Source organism: Psammomys obesus, unplaced genomic scaffold, assembly GCF_907164565.1.
Source record: "Psammomys obesus unplaced genomic scaffold, mPsaObe1.curated_primary_1811, whole genome shotgun sequence".
Lineage (NCBI taxonomy): Eukaryota > Metazoa > Chordata > Mammalia > Rodentia > Muridae > Psammomys > Psammomys obesus.
This window is the reverse complement of record NW_026587759.1, coordinates 1,806,525-1,825,748: the sequence shown is the minus strand read 5'-3', so window position 1 is coordinate 1,825,748 and position 19,224 is coordinate 1,806,525. Positions and strand designations below refer to the sequence as shown.

Sequence of the window (19,224 nt, the reverse complement as noted above, 5' to 3'; positions counted from 1 at the left end):
TATCTATCTATCTATCTATCTATCTATCTATCTATCTATCTATCTATCTATGTCCAAGTAGTAAATCAAAGCCATAATCCTCCATAACTTTGGTGGAAAGCTGCCCTCTCACTTTGAGTTTTCCACTTCCATTTAGTTGTCCTACCAATTAACTGCAGCATTATATTTATTACGTACCCAATGTAACTTGACACTACCTATTCAAATGTCAAATCATGTTATCAAGACTGCCATTTATAAACTTAACTCACGCTTTTCTTTTCCCTAAAAGACAAAGCAAAACAAACAAACAAACAAACAAACAAACAAACACAAACTTGCCTTTGGGGCTGGAGAGATGGCTCAGCTAAGTAACATTTCCTTAAATACATAGCACTCCCATCATCCTGAAACTTGTTTCATGCTTCTCTCTGAGAATTATTTGCTACTGTAAAAAAGACAGTACTATGTACTCATGAAATCCAGACTGGGAACTGTGGTGAAACCATGTGGTAGGACAAGAGAATCTAGATTTAAGTGTGTATTTAGTATATTTTATATGCTACTTAACACAGGGCAATGGGCGAATACTAGTTCACATGATAGACATTTGAAAATATAATAAGAAAATCCATCATTCTGTGCAATGAATATATGTTAACAATTCTGAAAAAGAGGGCCAGGAGAAAGCTTACACAGTATCTTCAGGGTAGGGGCCACTATGGTCAAGCAGATGGCATTCTGTGATGGCAGAGTTTGCCAAGATTATTCATTTTTAAGTATGTTGAGCCTTTTGACACACGTGCCCACAGCCATGGTGTGCATTTATTGGTGCTCGTTATCTGAAGCAAGTGCTGTCTGCACATCTCAGTGCTCCTAACGGTAGCTACCTGTCAACTGTAACTTGGACAAAAACAGTCTCTTCCACAGCTGTGCTTTGAAATGCTCCAGATATTCTGCGTCACATCATAATTTTTCACATACAATTTTAGTATCCACTGATAGTTTGTGCCAGGGGTTGCTGGGACAGTGGGGTCCTTAAGTGGTGGCTTACTATTTGCATCTTTCATTCTACATGTGTGCACCAAAATTCTTCCACACGAAACGCCGTCTTCCCCTCCATCCCGCTCACTTACTGACTTACTGAATTACTGCTATGGTAGATACGTTTGACCCTGTGTTCATACAGCATCACCATCGTTAGCACTCTCGCTGAAATCATCTCACTTGTAGTCAGCTCTGGGTTCTTTGAAATAGTCCTGAGTTTTGACATTTTACTAGCATTTTTTTTTTTTGAGTATGCCTTTACTTTTTGTCAATGCAAAATGTTCCAAGCTCATTTTGTACTTTTCCTATCCAGATCTGTAATCAATCATTTCTCAAAAAGTCCTGATCAATTGCATTAAAAAATTTGTATTTAGAAACAAAGATTTGGACCCTTGGTGTGTTAATTACTCTTTTTTGTTATTACATCTGACATTGCTTCTAGTCTCTCTTAGCAGACTGGTTCAACACACACACACACACATGCACGCACACACACACACACACCTACATGTTTATCCATTTGTATTTCTATACATCTCAACACACAGATAACAATTCAAACATGTCCGTGTCACCTCAGGATTTATTCTAACTTTTTCACCTTTTCTATATTTATACATCTTTTTTCCAACAGGGAGAGATTCCGATCTCCATGTCTACAGTATAGTTACTTGTTTGCTAGCTAGCTCTTAGCATATTTATTAAGCACTTTCAAAACTGACAGTCATGCTCTAAAGTATAATATTCTGCATAGTACACGGCACCGCGATCTTTTGGTTTGCAGTCTAGGAAGAACTATATTAGAAGAAGAATTTACTTGGAAAAAGTTACGTTCTCTTTCCCTATTCTCTCCTGTCCCTATTCTTGCCACCTGTCCTCACCTATAGTGGGAACTTTACCAATCTCATTAGTGTCTGACTTTTTCTTTCTGTATTTCTTTTGCACAGATTAGCAGACTATGCCTGATTTGTTATAGATAATTTCTCACAAGAAATATTATATTCTACTGACACCTTTTTGAACTTTGGTTACATGAACTTAATTATCTTGTAAAAATTTCCATATTGACTTTTAGACATTTCTCTCTCTCTCTCTCTCTCTCTCTCTCTCTCTCTCTCTGTATTCTGTCTGTCTCACACAATTACAGGCTATCTTCTTGTGTGGATGATCTATAATTTCTTCACCTGTTCACTTATTTATAGGTTTTATGTTGCTTTGACAATTATATACCTATAAAGAATGCTGCAATAAGTAGCCGTGTGTTTACGTGTTTAACAGTGTTGGGAACAGACCTGGGATTACAAGTTTGGTATTGTTTCCTGGTTTAATTCTATTGTGGATCAAATGACTCAATTTAATTTGAGATTACTCTGAATAATAAAAATGTCCTGTTAAATGATGCTAACCGTATGTTATTTGCCTTAGTTTCTTTCTCTATCCCGTGTTCAAATTCTGAGATAGTCTGACTCAATAAACATTTCTCTTTAGCTTCTGAAAGCAGATATTTAATTCTGAAAAGCTTCTGCTATCTACTTAAATTTTAACACTTTTCTCACTGTCCATTCATTAAGAATGTTATGATATTTACTAGTTTGCACTTAAAACTGAACCTGTCTTTATGATGTCTGTGAAAATTCATTATTACATTAAATAATTTCCCACTTAGAGACAGGGATAGCAATGAGAGCCTGCATTCCTAACCTCGTTTCTTTGCCTTCCCCAGAGTGGCTACCCACCAAGGTGCAGAGGCAAAGGCATCAGGCCATCAGGGGTGTCTGTCCTTCCTGCTGATGGAGGTATGGCACTCAAGTTTTCTTCTGGAGGGGGTGCAGATCTCCTGCGTTGCAACTCCTGCTCGAAGGGCATTCCCTCAGGCTGCTCCCAGTCTAGTAGGGCTGTTTCCATGATTCTGCTTTTACCCTGGGTCTAGTCGTGTGTGCCCCAGACTAACTCATAAAGAGATTGCCTAGGAATTTGGAATTTGAAAACTAGAAAGTACTGGCTGCCTACAGATTTCTGTATACTCCACCAGAAAGTAGACATTCAACCAAGCTTCAGACAGCTGCTGATTAAGGGTCTCCACGTTTTAAGAAAATGTTTCAGATCTCACAATGTCAGCAGATTGAACAACTCCATCTAACAAAGGACCTGTTCTAACAGAAGCTCACTTCTGACACAGCTCCAACGTAAACATAAGCTCACCTATGTAATTGTATGCCTCGTCTATGTACCTGCATGCTCATCTATGTAAATATATGTCTAGCTTATGCCTCATTTGTGTAAATAAATGATCACCTAAACGAATGTACGTATCACCTATGTAGTGTAAACTCACTTACATAAATCTACGTTTCATCTGTGTAAAAGTACACCTCACGCATGTAAACATATCTCTTGTCCACGTAAATGATTCTAACCTCACTCATGTTAATATATGTTTCACTAATGTAAATGCCTCATCTATGTAAATGTATACTCGTATATGTAAAAGTATCCATTTTATGTAAAAATGTGTCTCAGCCATATAAATTTATGCTCACCTATGCATAAATGTATGCTCAGCCAGGTGTGGGTGCTCAATTCTGTAAAGGTATGCCTTACCTAATGCATGGATCTCCTTTGTAAATGCACACTCAGGTCTCACCTATGTGAATGTTACTCACTTATTTCCAAGTATAGCACACCTATTTGAAGGTGAGCTCACCTATGTACCTGTATACCTTAATATGTGACTGTATGCTCACCTGTCACTGCTCCCAGGCCTGTGGGATTTATAGGGATAAGATTTGGTGGGAACCTCACCAACTGGGTCAGAACTGTGGAAGCAGCATTCTCCATGCCAGAAGAGTCAAGTACCTATTAAAGTGTGGGTCTGAATCCAAACTTCTGAAAACTGTGGTACAGTTAAGTTTCTAAAACTTAGGCAGTCATATAGAAAACAAAATCTGTCACAAGCACATAGAGCAAGCTTGGAGCGACACTGTTCTTGAATTTTTACCTCCTCGATCACGGGCAGCTAAACTTTGACCCTTTCTTAGTGTGATGTCCAACTGGTACATTCCGGGATCAGCCAAAGGGATATCTGCATTACTGGTTCCACCTGTATTTATTTTCTGGAAAATAAGAAATATAAAAAGTACTAAGATTATTTTCTTTGTTTTAATTTCTCCAGTGGAGGGCTATATGCAGTTTTAAGCAAATGATGGAACTAGCCAATGAAATCAATCCTATCACACACAGTCCTCTAAAGGATTTCAAATTCATGAAAGTCTTTAGATTCAAATTCATGACAGTGACATAAATGTTCTATTTTAGCTGTTTACAGCTAGCAGTTTCAGTATGAAAAATGCTGCCTATGGAAGATGATATAATTCATTTAAGAAAAATTAACATAGAAATAGTATGTGAAGTAAAAAATACAATGAATGATGAATGGAAAATAAAAATGTGAAAAAGAAGTTGGCTTATTCATAAATGAAAATTAAAAAAGGATTTATTCAGGTGACTGTATTGACTCATTCATTTATGCAAACAATCGCCTGCTGATGGATGATACACTTCAATTCCAGGCCCAACGTAAAGTATGATATAATTACATAGAAATAAATTCTCCCAGCATTTTGACAATATGTACAAGAAATAGCTCAATGAGGCTCAATTTCTAATGCTTCTTTCTTTGGAATCAAAGTGCGGATGCTATTTATAGATCTAGAGATTCAGCAGTGCTGGCTAATGGAATATTTTAAACAACAACACTTAATAAGAATTGTGCAGTTCATATTTTATAGTTTCAGCTAGCTTTTATGCAGCAGAACTTACTTTCTTCCCAGGTTTGAGATTATTTAAGAGTCTCATTTCTTTTCTGGCTAAGAAGGGATGTTTTTAACTTTAAACTTGCATGGGTAAGAAAGCACAGTAGTGAGAAATCTGGCTCCCAGTACCACAATACTCGGGAAGGGCAATTATAAAGCAGCATCAAGAAAACTTTACTGAGCTATAATTCACAGACTGCAAAGTCACCCTTTAATGGAATCAGTACTTTGTTTGAGGTTTTACAATCCGGTAAAAAGCTTTCCTTTCGGAGCTATTATCACTTAAAGCAAGAAGCACTGTTGCTTTGATTGGCACCTGAACTCATCATCTCTCCTCTGGTAACAATGAAAAGAATTCATTCTGTTCCCCATAATATTCTTGCCTCCATAAACGGTAGCTGCAATCCCCAGGCCCCCAGGATGGAATTTTGAGCCGTCTTTGACTTTTTCATTTGCCTCCTACTCACACCCAAATAGCTGCTAAATCTCACAGTTCTTCTACATCACATCTCCCAACTGCCTTTTCCTTTTAATTCCTACTAGCACTAATGCAAACCAAGTCTGCAAACAACAGACAAGTGAAAAATAAGATCTGAACACAGTTCTCGCCCTTCTTTGATGACCTGTTTCAACCGTTTGGGATATAAACTTTCTTATTCCTCAAATCCTTACTCAGACGCACATGAAGACACATATTGACACACACACTTGTCAAGCGTAGTTTTCAGATTGAACAATGTTAGTATAATTTTCTATTATTCACCATTATTGTAAAAAATATCACAAGTACTTTTCTGACCAATAAATCTCTCTTTCTCCCTCCCTCATCTCCTGCCCCTCTTCTCTGTCCCTTCTTCCCTCCCTTCTCTCTTTATCCCTTCCTCTTCTGTTCTCCTTCCTACTCCTTCTGGCTGTATTGATGTGTATTTAATAAGGAAAGCCCTATTGTTTGATGGCATACATAGAATGATTTGATATTCATGTACTATTGCAGTAAAGTCAGTCAGTACAGCTCTTACCCATCTTCTTATCCTTTCATATATTTTGTTTTGTGGTAAGAACGTTTAATAAAGTTTTAAATGTACAATTCAGCATTACTGTCAAGCTACATGGCCATGCTTTCTACATCCTGGATAGTTATACTTATTCCTCTAATAACTGAAATTTTTATGCTTTGTCTCTTTGTACATGGTGTTTGTGATTATTAAACTATTGAACCGTTAAAGCTGTTTTATTGTCTCTGTATTTCTACATTTCCCACTTTCTTGATTTTTAAATACATCATGATAAATATTTTCATAGTTTAAAATATTCTTACAATTTTTATTTTTATGTAGTTCTTTAAACTATCAAAATAAGATTTAAATATTGAAGTGGAAACTCTTAAAAAAGATTTATCAACTCTTTGAGAATTTTATACAATACACTTTGATCACATGCACCCCTACTCATTCCAGATCCACTCTTTCCCTCCCCATCCCTCCCGTTTCCATGTCTTTTAAAAAAATAATCCACTAAGTACAATTTGTGCTGCCCATGTACTCTTGGATGTAGAGCCATGCACTGGAGCATGGTTGGCAGCCAGTGCTGGCTGATTCCCTTTATAATGTAGTAAGTTCCCAAGTACACTTGGCTCTCCATGTGAGACCCCGCTAAGGTTTACTGCCTTGTTCATCCCAAGACAGTTGCTTAAAATACCTTGAATTCCAGTACTTGTTAGGGTGTGCAGCTACCTTCACTTTTGTTTCCTAAACGTTTCTTAATTATCATTGCATTTTTATTCTTCCTGGTTTAGCTGGGCCAAGTGACCGCACAACCTCCTCCTTCTATTATACTTACAGCAGTTATTTAACTTGCCTTTACTTCCGCTTTCTTACTTACGTAACAAGGCTGAGTTAATAACAATACATTGTGAGCTTTAGCACACACACCATGTTAAAAATAGCACCTGGCAAACAGTAATCACAAAAATAGTGGAGGTTATTAGTTCTTACATGTGAAACAGAAGCCTGGTATCATGATTCAACCTGCGTTGAACTTCTACACCAATATGAGAAATGTTTATAATTCCATGTGTTACACATTCCCTAGGGAAATATAACTTTGTAGTTCTTTTAGGTCCTGATTTGTGACCTTTAATAATGCAGTATTATTATTTTCTTCATATAAATCTTATCGCAATATAACTAATTTTAGTCTTGAATGTTTGCAGGATTTTGGTGGGTTTGTTTTTTGTTTTTTGGCCTCTGTGGTAAATGGAATGGTTGCTTTTCAGTTTCCATTTTGAGCAGGTTATTCCTTTTTTATTTTCAAGGATGATAACAATATTATCAAACAGGGCAAAGGTGGTAGTTAAATAACATTGCAAATGCTCAAAAAAATCACTGATCTATTTTTTTTATTTTATTTTTTCTTTATTCACTTTATATCCTTGTTGTAGCCCCATCCTTCCTCCCCTCCCAGTTCCACCCTTTCTTACTCCCCTTCCCTTTTCGCTTTTCCTCAAAAAAGCAGTTTCCTTTCCCATCCAGCCCAGCTCATCAGTTTGCATCAGGACTGAGCATGTCCTCTTCCCCTGTGGCCCATCAGAGCAGTCCATCCAGGGGAAAGTGATCAAAAAGTTGGCAACTATGTCCATGTCTAATTCAGTCCCTACTTCCCTTGCTAGAGGGTCCACATGAGGCCTAAGCTGACCATCTACTATATCTTTGTAAGGGATGTAGGTCCAGTTCATGCATGGTCCTTGGTTGAGTCTTCAGTCTCAGCAGGGTAATCGGCTCTGTTGGTTTTCTCATGGAGCTCATGTCACCTCTAGGTCCTTTCCTCTTCTCTCTGACTTTTCTACAGGACTACCTAAGCATCACCCAATGCTTGACTGTGAGTCTCTGCATCTGTTTTGAGGTGCTGCTGGATAGACCCTCTCAGAGGACAACTCTGACAGGCTCCTATCTGCATGTTCAGCAAAGCATTGTTCATAGTGTCAGGGGTTAGCACTCTCCCACAGGGTGGGTCTTTAGTTGGACCAGGCATTGGTTGGGCATTCCCTCAATCTCTGCTCTCTGCTCTATCTTTATTCCTACACATCTTTAGGCAGGATAAATTTTGGGTTGTAGTTTTTGTGGGTGGGTCAGAGTCATTTTGATCTGCATTTCTTCGAAGACTAAGGCGGTTGAGCATTTCTTTAAGGGCTTTTCATTCATTCAAGATTCCCCTGTTGAGAATTTTCTGTTTAGTTCTGTGTCTCATTTTTCAGTTAGGTTATTTTCTTTATTGGTGTTTGATTTCTTGAGTTCAATATATATTTTGATTATTAGCCCTTTGTCTGATGCAGGGTTGGTGATGATCTCTTCCCAATCTGTAGACTGTCGTTTTGTTCTACAGATAGTGTCCTTTGCCTTACAGAAGCTTCTCAGTTTCATGAGGTCCCATTTATTAATTGTTGATCTTAGAGCCTGTGCTGTTGGTGTTCTGTTCAGGAAGTTGTCTCCTGTGCCAATGAGTTTGAAGCTATTCCCTACTTTCCCTTCTAATAGGCTTAGTGTATATGGTGTTATATTGAGGTCTTTGATCCACTTGGATTTGAGATTTGTGCAGAGAGAGAAATATGGATCTATTTGAATTTTCTCCATGTAGACATCCAGTTAGACCAGCACCATTTGTTGAAGATGCTGTCTTTTTTCCATTATATAGTTTGGTTCCTTTGTAAAAAATGAAGTGACCTTGGGTCTGATATTCAGGTTATTTCTAATCTAATAAATATGTGTTATTTTATACATTAATGTTTATCTCATTTCATTCTGCAAGTCATGTTTTGGGTGTTCTGCATTTAATGTAATATATGCTTTCTTCTTATTTTGTAATATTTTAATTGCTTATTGTTTAATCTTATTGCTTTTCTAAAAGGCTCTTCAGAATAAGTTTGGGGTTTTTCTGAATTGCATCTGATTTTTAAAATTTCTGAGATTATAATAAAATCACATAATTTTCCCCTTCCTTTTTCCCCTCCAGTCTCCCATCTACTTCTAGCAAGTTATCACTAACATGATGCTCATTAAATTTAAGCTTTCTCTACCTTTAATTTACTTGAGCTTTTAAAATTGACTGATGAATTTTATAATAGATTTACACTAAAGTTTTGGTTGGTAATTTTTCTAATACTGAATCATCACCACATTGAAGAAATAAATTCTACTTGGCCTTGTGAATGTATCAGTTTTACTGTATAGGTTGATTATGTTCAAAACCATGAGCTATACCCCAACATACTTGCATCATGTAACTGGGATCAAGCATCTCCAGGCCCCACACATTCTAAATGTGCCTTTGCCTATTGTTCTTCACACATTCTGGCCTACTTCCCCACAGCAGACTAGGACTTAAACATCAGTTACCCCATTATCACCCTTCGTTCTGTATTACCACTGCCTTTGTTCTCCTGATTTCTATGTTCTCCTACAAGGAAAGTCTTTAAAGACAATTGCTAGTAACCTTTTTATGTGTTTCTTCTACTATCCACTATTTCAAATACCAAATTTGTCATTTTAGATTGTGAAAGATTGTGAGGATCTGGAGTGTTTAAGAGTAAAACTGAGCATCAGTTACAATGGAAGCTTCAGGGACAGATGTCTTCCAGGGCATAGCATCAAGCTGACTTTAGAAAAACATGGATATCTGCAACCAAGTTATCTGGAGTGAGCAGTTTGCTCACACTCTCTTCTCTCTCTAATATTCACTTTGGCGTCTGTTTTCCTTGAGGAACCTAAGTATGCTCTTAGAATTATTCCTAACACAGTGCTTCAGGAAGCTTTATAATCGATTAAAATGAAATATAATCCTTCAAGGAACTCTATGAAAAAAGACTGAAAGATGTAGATACTTAGCCATTAGGAGAACAAAACCAATTATTACAAAGGGGAAGACAATCTGAGGAAGTCTCATAGAGGTGAGAGGTTCAGGGGCTAAACGTATTGGTAGAATTTTGACAAACAAATATTTGGAGGAAGTAAGCATCAAGAAAATCAACCTGAGCCCAGGACTGAGAAATTAAAAAATGTACATCACTGCTTTGATACAAAGTAAGAAGTACTGGAGTGTGGTGATACCTCCCTGAGAAGAATTTCAGCCCATGACATGAACAAAACGAAGCCTGACAGACTTTTAGACAGAGAGGTCAGACACACAGACGGCATTTACATCATACTTAGTATCTGTTATTTCCTGATTCCTGCTCTTGGTTAAATACTTAGATTCTGGAGATGAAGAAATCTGTAGCTTTCAATTTTAAAGAGAAAAGGATGGATGAAAGTGGAAGAATTCTGTCAATATAAGAATTGTTTAAAGCCTTTTTCATAATAGTGCAGTTGAAGTCACAAGAGTCAGTGGTCAGAGAAACAAAGATGGATCTGAGAGATATGAGGAAAATGCAGTCAGCTGAATTTGCCAACTGACAAGATACAACAGATATGGGAAGCAGATGAGTGAGTCGTGAAGAAGTCTGGGCTGAGTTCCCGAGAGGATGGAATAGAGTGATGAGAGAAATTAAGTATCCAGGCCACGACATCAGGCTGCAATGGCATCCCAGTCCTATGAAAGAAACTCAGAAATTCAAGCCGGTTCAGAGCGGCATTTCTCACAGGCTTCTACAGTGGTTCAGGGCTAGCGGGATGACCATGAAAGGATGTGACTGTGTTTTCTTATAAATTAACTTAAAAAAAAACAAACAAAAAAACAAAACTCTTGCTTCTGCCCCAGGGCTCAGCCAGGTAAACTTAACATTCACCTTGTCAAAGAAACCTCATTTCCGTAGAAGAAAACTATTACAGAAAACCACAAGTCAAAGTGCAGAGAACAACTGATTGTGGTTGGCCAGCTCCAATGTGTGTATCTACAGTACACCTTCTACAGCTCAAGCTCAGGAAACACCATGGAAGAGTGGCGGAAAGCATGAAAGAGTGAGAGGAGCTGGAAAGCTCCTGTGGACACTGTGTTCTAGAAATAAGAGGAAAGCTTCACCTCACCAGCATGACCGGCTAAACAAACTGAGGAAGTACAATGCTAACATAGAAGGGGAAAATCTCACTACCACCCCCCCAGAAAGAAAACTACAGGCAACCAGGGAATACTGAGAACAGCAGAAATAGTCCTCCACAGGGATGAGGCCTGAAACTGGTTATACAATACCAAATGCCATCCCTGAAGTCATTTGAATATGAGTAACCCTAAACAGACTAAGCAAGTTGTATATTTATATAATTAGGGGTGTGTGTGTGTGTGTGTGTGTGTGTGTGTGTGTGTGTGACAATAACAGCAAAAGAGGCAAAAAAAATTATTTTCTGCTGGGTGACAAGAGCTAGCTGTCGAAATGAGAAAGTTCATGAAACCTGGGGAAGTGCTGCTGGTCCTGGCCAGACACTACTCTGGGTGCAAAGGCATCATCGTGAAGCATGTTCATGATGGCACCTCAGACCGCCCTTAGAGCCAAGCCCTGGTGGCTGGAATCAACCTCTATTCCTGAAAAGTGATAGCTGCCATCGACAAAAAGAAAATCACCAAGAGATCAAAAATCAAGTCCTTTATGAAAGTTTATAAGTACAATCACCTCATGCCCACAAGACACTCTGTGCACATCCCCTTGGACAAGACTGTTGTCAACAAGGATGTCTTTAGAGACCCAGCTCTGAAATGCAAGGCCAAAGCCAGGTTTGAGGAATTATATAAAACAGGGAAGAACAAATTGTTTTTCCAGAAGCTTTGTTTTCAGGCATATTTTTTGTTTCTATCATTAACAATTAAAAAGAGGAAAAATCTTGAAAAGAAGCAGGGGAAGGGGAAATGGGAAGGTTTGGAATGAAGAAAGGGAACATGGTAAATGATGTAATTATATTTTAATGAAAATATTTTTACTAAAAACATTTTAGAAGCTTCCAAACATAAAGATGTATTAAGAAAAACACATCCAAAGCACCAGGCAAACATGTTACTCTGAAACAAATATGCTGGTTAGTTTGAATGCCTTGACTGACATACCCAATCAGCTGGGCTTTTGTTTGTTTGTTTGTTTGTTTGCAGACCAGGAAAATGGCACTTCCAACAGTATTTATGACAATTATCAGGAGCTAGTGACCAGTTCAGATATTTTTGACATCCATCTTCCTGTCACCCCGCAAGTTTCCTGAAGGCTGAGGCATGCCTGTTCTCCAAAGTGTGTTTCTAGCAGAAGAGTCTATGGCTTCTGTCACTAAATGGATGACCCAAGCGGAAAAGAGCTTATTCCTCTCATTATTTCACCTTTAATTTTATTTTTAAAAGATTACATAAATAAAATTAAATTTTTTTATATTTAATGCCCACAACCCCGCCCCTTGATTCTACAATTACTAACCTGGAATAAAGAAATATTAACTCTTATGCATATAAATGCTACCCATCTGAGGATGTTCTCCATCGTTATAACATAGTTTCTCAGGGTGTAACGTGTATAAGTCTTGTTTGGTTCTGAAAACTGAGAAAGCACTGTTTTCTGCTCAGTTCTTTGGGAAGGTCAACACTCTGGAACATGCTATTCTCTCAGTAACAGTGCATTTTCACAGAGCAAAACTTCCTCGTGAGAGAATTAGTGTCCCAAGTAAAGATCCTCCTTCCTACCTCTACTACATTGGCAATAAAATGTCAACATTAGTTTGTATAAGGGAAAACCACATCTAAGCCACAGCACTAGAACAATTGCCTATCCTTCTGCTAGTGCAATCTTTGTTTCTGATTCTCAAAACTAGATTTCTGGGTTCCAAAGGATGTGTCAGGTGGACATTGAGGATTCAAGAGAAAAGCTAGCCAGATGTCAGCTAGTCTCAAGATTGACTTCGCTTTGCTGAATTAATCTACTTTAACTTTAGTTATTTACTGGCAGTACTGTTTTGAACATGTTGAAAATGCTGTGTTTTTCAGTGTATCCCAAGGCCTTTTCAGCAGAGAGAATAGAACACTAAATTTTCTATTTCCCCATTTTCAGCACTGTACCACGTGACCTAGGTCTTTTCATTACTCGGTACTTTGAGCCACAAACATGCACTGTGTTTTCTAGCATCACAGTTGTGGAACAATCTGGTTCTTCCAGAGAAGTCAGACAGAGTCTGGTAACAGTCCCTGACATCAGAAGTACCTTCTGGCAGCCTCAGAGGTGTGATGCGGCTGAGATCCTCCTACCTTGACTGCCTGCTTGCATGGCATTCAGCAGAGTCTAGTCTATTACCCAACACAAGTCAGTGAGTGACAGAAGTAGATGAAAGCAAGGGTTCTTCGGGGAAGTGGCCATCTGGATCTTATGATTAATATTTAAAATGGGACACAAAAGTGTCATGAGATAGCAAGATATCTAGTCACCTGGTAAGGCCCAGCCTTACCGAAGAAGGTCTTAGCACAGTAGTGAGTGGCGGCTGGGGGAGGACACTAGGAAGATGGGAAATGGGAAGGAGTGACTTATTCTAACAGGCCAGAGAGCTTAAGGAGAAAAAAGTGACAAGCTCAAATACAAGATGTTAACAGAACTGTGGCAGGTAAGCGAGGATGGATGGATCTGGTGACTGATAAGTCAGCCTCCAGTTAAACACACATTATCTCTCCTCACATCAGAGCTAACTGAAGCCTGAGAGCTGAGTTTCAACTTTGGGCTCATTATTGGGTTTTTAAATTTCTATTAGCCTAAGCAAAAAAAGAACATAAAAAGCATGTAAACACCCAATCCTAAGACATAGCAACACTTGTTCTTGTTTTAAAAAGTAAAAAATCCAGTGTTCCTAGAACGCCTTTTCTGGAACTCCCACAATGCTGATTACTCACGCATGGCCTGTCTGCTAAATTGACTGTTCCCTGTAACATCACTTCATTTTCACTGGTAACCTTTCCACCTACACATCTAGTTTATCCAAACCTGAACCAAAGCAAACACAATCCTCTTTTCCATCCTTAGGTACATGTCCTCTCCCCTTTACAATTAGACTAGTTACCAGGCTTGGCTTTACCAACGGTGACAATGAAAGCAGTCATCACACAAAGGACTACAGTCCCAAAGGTTTATCTTTCTCTCTGAATCTTCACTTGCTAATACTGAAATGACATACTGTATATCAAAAAGGACAATTTTGGTGATGAAATGAAATATGTCAAAGTATGTTGTAATGGAAAAATAATTTCTATCCAAGCAGTTTCCCTGAAGCAGGTGGCAAGGACAGCTACCACATGTGACAGAAGACATATCTCAGGAGTTAGATCTTAAGGCCTTGAACATCAGGCCTGCTACACTGTTGCTATGAGGCAGAAGAAAGTTACGGTAAGATACCCAGGGACCTTGTCTTCTTTCTCTTTAACAAACAGATTTGTGAAATTTTGATTTTAAAATATAATTGAAAGTGCTCTGGAACCAAGTAATGTGCAAAAGAGGTTCCTTCTGTTTTCAAATCTATGTATGTATGCATATATAATTCATTTGCTAAACTAGTGTTCTCTAATGATTAATCAGAGATTAAACAGACACGAAGGAGCACGCTTGGGCTAAGCTTCAAATGTTAACTTCTTGTGTATGTCTTGAAGACTATACTTACTATTTCACCAGAGATATTTATTTATTAGTGTCAAAGAAAGACAGATTTAATTTGTATTAATTTCTCTGACTCTTTGTTTTTTGATAAGTTACCAAATAGTTCTTCTTAAAAAAATCAAATTTCATTAAAAAGCAGAGCCAACAATAAAGCAAATTCATAAAGAATGGTCATCAAGAAGTGAGATCTGTACTAAGGAGAAACTGAGGTCGCCATTCTGTTGATAAACACCTCTGGGCAATACATACAAGACAGTTTGTTTGGGAGGATTAGATATTTTCGAGATTATGCTTTTTCATTGAGGCCTCTCCTTTAATGGCTAAGTCATCTCTCCAGTCCAGTTTTTGAGACCTTATTATGTAGCAGACACGTGATTGATGCTAAACCTTCTATCTGTGCAGCCCATCCAGAAAACTGTCACCACATAGCTCTCTAGTGTCATCACTTTTACAAAAAACTGACAGAAAATCCTACTCATTGGACTTCAAGGCACATCTAGTATGAAATAGTTTTTCATACTGGTTTAGGTTTAGGAGTCTAGTTATTGTACAGTTAACTCCAGAAAAGCCCAAAGAGCTTGAGTGATTGTCCAGTGTTTCTAAGAACACAGATGTGGCTAATTTGGTTAAATGAAAGTGTTTTTATTGAAAGGGAGGAGCGTTCAGGAGAAACAAGTGAGATGGAGATAGGGTGCACAATGGCATGCTGGTTATGAACTATGTCAGTCCCATGTATACACTGAAAGGGGTAGGAGTCCCAAGAACATACACAATGTGATAAGATGAAGGCTAACTTGATTTCCTTCCTACTTTGTAGCTTTCACACTTTCCACAGATGTGTAGCTTAAGTGGGTATAAAAATAAAAGAGTAGAAATATGAAGCCTTTAAGGTTATAGTCTTTTTTTTTTTTTTTTTTTTTTTTTTACTGCATCTAACCGTAGACAATGTGTTACAGTCTGTTAAAGATGATGTGGACTTGAGCCTCTTTTGGATATATGCCTAGGAGTGGTATGGCTGGATCTTGAGGAAGTGCTATTCCTAGTTGTCTGAGGAAGTACCAGATTGATTTCCAGAGTGGTTGAACAAGTTTATATTCCCACCAGCAATGGAGGAGGGTTCCCCTTTCTCCACAACCTCTCCATCATGTGTTGTCACTTGAGTTTTTGATCTTAGCCATTCTGGTGAGTATAAGGTGAAATCTTAGGGTCGTTTTGATTTGCATTTACACTATGACTAAGGACTTTGAACATTTCTTTAAGTGTTTCTCTGCCATTCGACATTTGCTCAACCATGTTTGTAGCAGCTTTATTTGTAATAGCCAGAAGCTGGAAACAGCCCAGATGCCCCTCAATGGAGGAATGGATACAGAAATTGTGGTACATCTACACAATGGAATATTACTCAGCAATAGTGGGATCTGGAAAATATCATCCTGAGTGAGCTATCCCAGAAGCAGAGAGACACACATGGTATATACTCACTCATATAGACATATAATATAGGATAAACCTACTAAAATCTGTACACCTAAAGAAACTAATCAAGAGGGAGGACTCTTGCTAAAATGCTCAATTCCTATCCAGAAAGGCAAAGAGGATGGACATCAGAAGAGGGAGAAAAGAGGGAACAAGTCAGGAGCCTGACACAGAGGACCTCTGAAAGGCTCTGCCCTGCAGACTATCAATGCAGATACTGAGACTTATGGCCAACCTTTGGGCAGAGTGCAGGGAATCTTAGGAAAGAAGTGGGAAACAGTAAGATCTGGAAAGGACAGGAACTCCACAAGGAGAGCAACAGAACCAAAAAATCTGAGCACAGGGGTCTTTTCTGAGACTGATACTCCAACCAAGGACCATGCATGGAGATAACCTAAGACCCCTGCACAGATGTAGCCCATGGCAGTTCAGTATCCAAGTGGGTTCCATTGTAATAGGAACAGGGACTGTCTCTGACATGAACTGATTGGCCTGCTCTTTAATTACCTCCCCCTGAGGGGTAAGCAGCCTTACCAGGCCACAGAAGAAGACAATGCAGCCACTCCTGATGAGACCTAATTGACTAGGATCAGAGGAAGGAAAAGAAGACCTCCCCTATCAGTGGACTTGGGGAGGGGCATGCAATCAGGGGGTGGAGGAAGGGAGGGACTGGGATGGGAGGAGGGAGGAAACCACAGGGGAGTTACAAAGTGAATAAAGTGTAATTAATAAAGAATTAAAAAGAAAGATGATGTGGACTAAGGGCTGGAGAGATTACCAGTGATTATCACGATCACTGCTCTTTCAGAAAGCCCAGGGTTAGCTTTTTAGCATCCTCATTGGGTGGCTCACAACCACCTGAAACTCCAGTTTCCGGAGATCCAATGTCTGCCTCTAGCCTCTTGGTAGCTGCATGCACATGGTGGACATATATTTGTGCAGGCACAAACACATAAATAAAAAATAAAAGGAAATCACATCATGTGCTATTTTTGTTCACATTCAAATAAAGTTCAGGTGTAGTTCATCTTTTTGAAGACTCTCATGGCCACAGGTGCAGAGCTGTGACTCGGGTAGGATATCACATGCTCTGCTGTTCACATGGAATGTTTTCCCCACAGATCAAACCAGAGTACAAACATGAAGCTGTCCATGGAGCCTGGCACAAGGTACCCCTTAGTGAGCAGTGGGTTTTTTGTTTTGTTTTGTTTTTTTCTTTCTTTGCAAATTCTCATAGAAAAAGCTATTTTAAATAATTTCAAGCAACGAAATACATAGTATAGAACTGAATTATAATCCATGGAGAAAACTACATATCCGAGATTATACACTAATAGATATTAACTGATTGAATAAACACATAAAATAGAGGTGAGGAGACAAATTTATAAGGCAGAAGAATCCAAACTAAGACCTGCAGCCAATCCTTGAGGAAGGAAGCCTCACTCCCAATTCCCTCAGTGTGTGATCCACTTAGCCACCTCCTTCTGATGAGTGCAGGATGGGTGGAAAGAGGAAGGGAGGACCTGGAGGAAAGCAAAGCACTGCCCTAGACAGGGGCAGGAGGTGGCCACGTCAGTGACAGTTCATGTATGGAGCACACACCATTGGTAAAATTTCATCAGTGAGACACCTCGAATCTGTGCCCTTCCTTCCCAGACACAGCCTCACCTGACCACTGGGGAAAACCCAAACTGAAGGATACTGTGTAAAGTACCTCATCAGCACTTCTCAAAAATTGTGAACATCATCAAACACAAGCAAAGACTGAAAAGATTAACAAAGAAAGAATGGAGGATCCTAAAGACACATAAGAACTAAGTGAACTGTGGTATCTGAGATTAAACCTTGGAGCAGAATGGGGGCCATAAATGATAACCAAGAAAAGCCAAATAAAGTGAGAACTTCGTGTATGTGGTACGTGTGTATGTGTGTGTGGGTGCATATGGACATACATGCATGCAATGCTTGTGGAGGTCAGAGGTCAAAGGTGGGTGTCTTCTTTGATTGCTCTCTACTTCATTTCCTGAAGTTTATTGATGTGGTCAAGTTGGCTGGCCAATGAGCTGCAGCCATCTGCTGGCTAGTCTGTGTCCTGACATTGCTGGTGTCCTGACACAGGTCTCCAGGCTCGGCGCTTTGCATGAACGCTGGGGGTGGACCCTCAAGTCTCATGCTTGTTTGGCAGGCACTTTACAAACTCCCAGCTCAGGTATACTTTTTAATAGAAGAATAGCAAAATTGGTATTAACATAAGATTCTAACAGTAAAGAAAACTGAACATGGCTCTATAGAAATTCTGTGTGTGATCTTTACAACTTTTCTGTAAGTCTGAGACTGTTTTAGAATTGATAGGAAAAGCATATGCATTTGTAAAGCATTTCTGTGTAGCTGTGTCAATATGCACGCACAGTACACACAAAGACAGGCTTACAGAAGGTGCTTTCATCATAGACTAACCTATCTTTTTTCACCGCCTACTTCCTTTTCCTAGTTCCATGGAACGGCTAACAAACAAAGAGGAAATCACTTGAGTCATTATTTAAGAAGTACATTTATAGAGTGTTTATGTCTACTGGAAATAATTCTCCAGTGGTGTAAGACAGCCAATTCATAGCCAAGTAACCCTGAGAGGGCACATCACCCACACATGAAGCCAGTGGTCCTAAAATGTGGGCTGCTCTGTCCATTCTTCTTTCTAATTAACCCTGTTACCTCAGACAAACTCCTGACCTTTCAGAGCTTAAGATCTTCACCGGAGAGCAAAGCCTGACCTATGTGTCTTCTGAATTCCCTTCCTGCTTTCAAAATAAAAGAGAATAGACTGCAAGTATTCCTCAGACTTATGAATTAATAGTCCATATTCCCATCTTCCAAAACAGGGAGAGAATTAACACCTATGTGTAAATGATTTGTGAAGATTAAATAAGATAATATATGCAACACATTATCCTATGATAAAGTAAAATATTTAGGTCCTGTCTTTATCTTTTCAAGATAATAGTCTGATTCCATCTGATTGAAAAAGTTGATGTTAAAGTTGAATTAAGTTTTGTGTGGTTTTCTGTCTTGTTCTGTCTTTGATTTAAGACATATGTAAAGAAAGAAGTGTTTTATGGTGAAAAGGTGTGAAGATGTTGGAGTCCTTTGTGGTGAAAGGGCTTACAGATGTTCAGGTAGTTGGTGGTGAAAGAGTTTGTAGATGGCAGATGTTGAAGTCATTTCTCAGCAACAAATGCAGAAACTTCACTATTTCAGAACACTGGAAAACTCTCCATTCATGAATCAAATGCTCTCATCCAAGGGCAATTTGTGAAA

General features: G+C 38.8%; 1 protein-coding gene and 1 pseudogene across 1 annotated transcript in view; one reads left to right on the top strand and one right to left on the bottom strand.

The window, feature by feature from the left end:
• Window positions 1-19,224, bottom strand: part of Mctp1 (multiple C2 and transmembrane domain containing 1) — a 570,389-nt gene that overhangs the window by 312,531 nt on the left and 238,634 nt on the right. The window contains exon 2 of the mRNA XM_055604040.1: window positions 4,025-4,139. Within this exon, the coding sequence (XP_055460015.1) occupies window positions 4,025-4,139 (115 nt within the window). The remainder of the gene's footprint in view (window positions 1-4,024; window positions 4,140-19,224) is intronic.
• On the top strand, window positions 11,200-12,815 carry LOC129674126 (60S ribosomal protein L27-like; annotated as a pseudogene).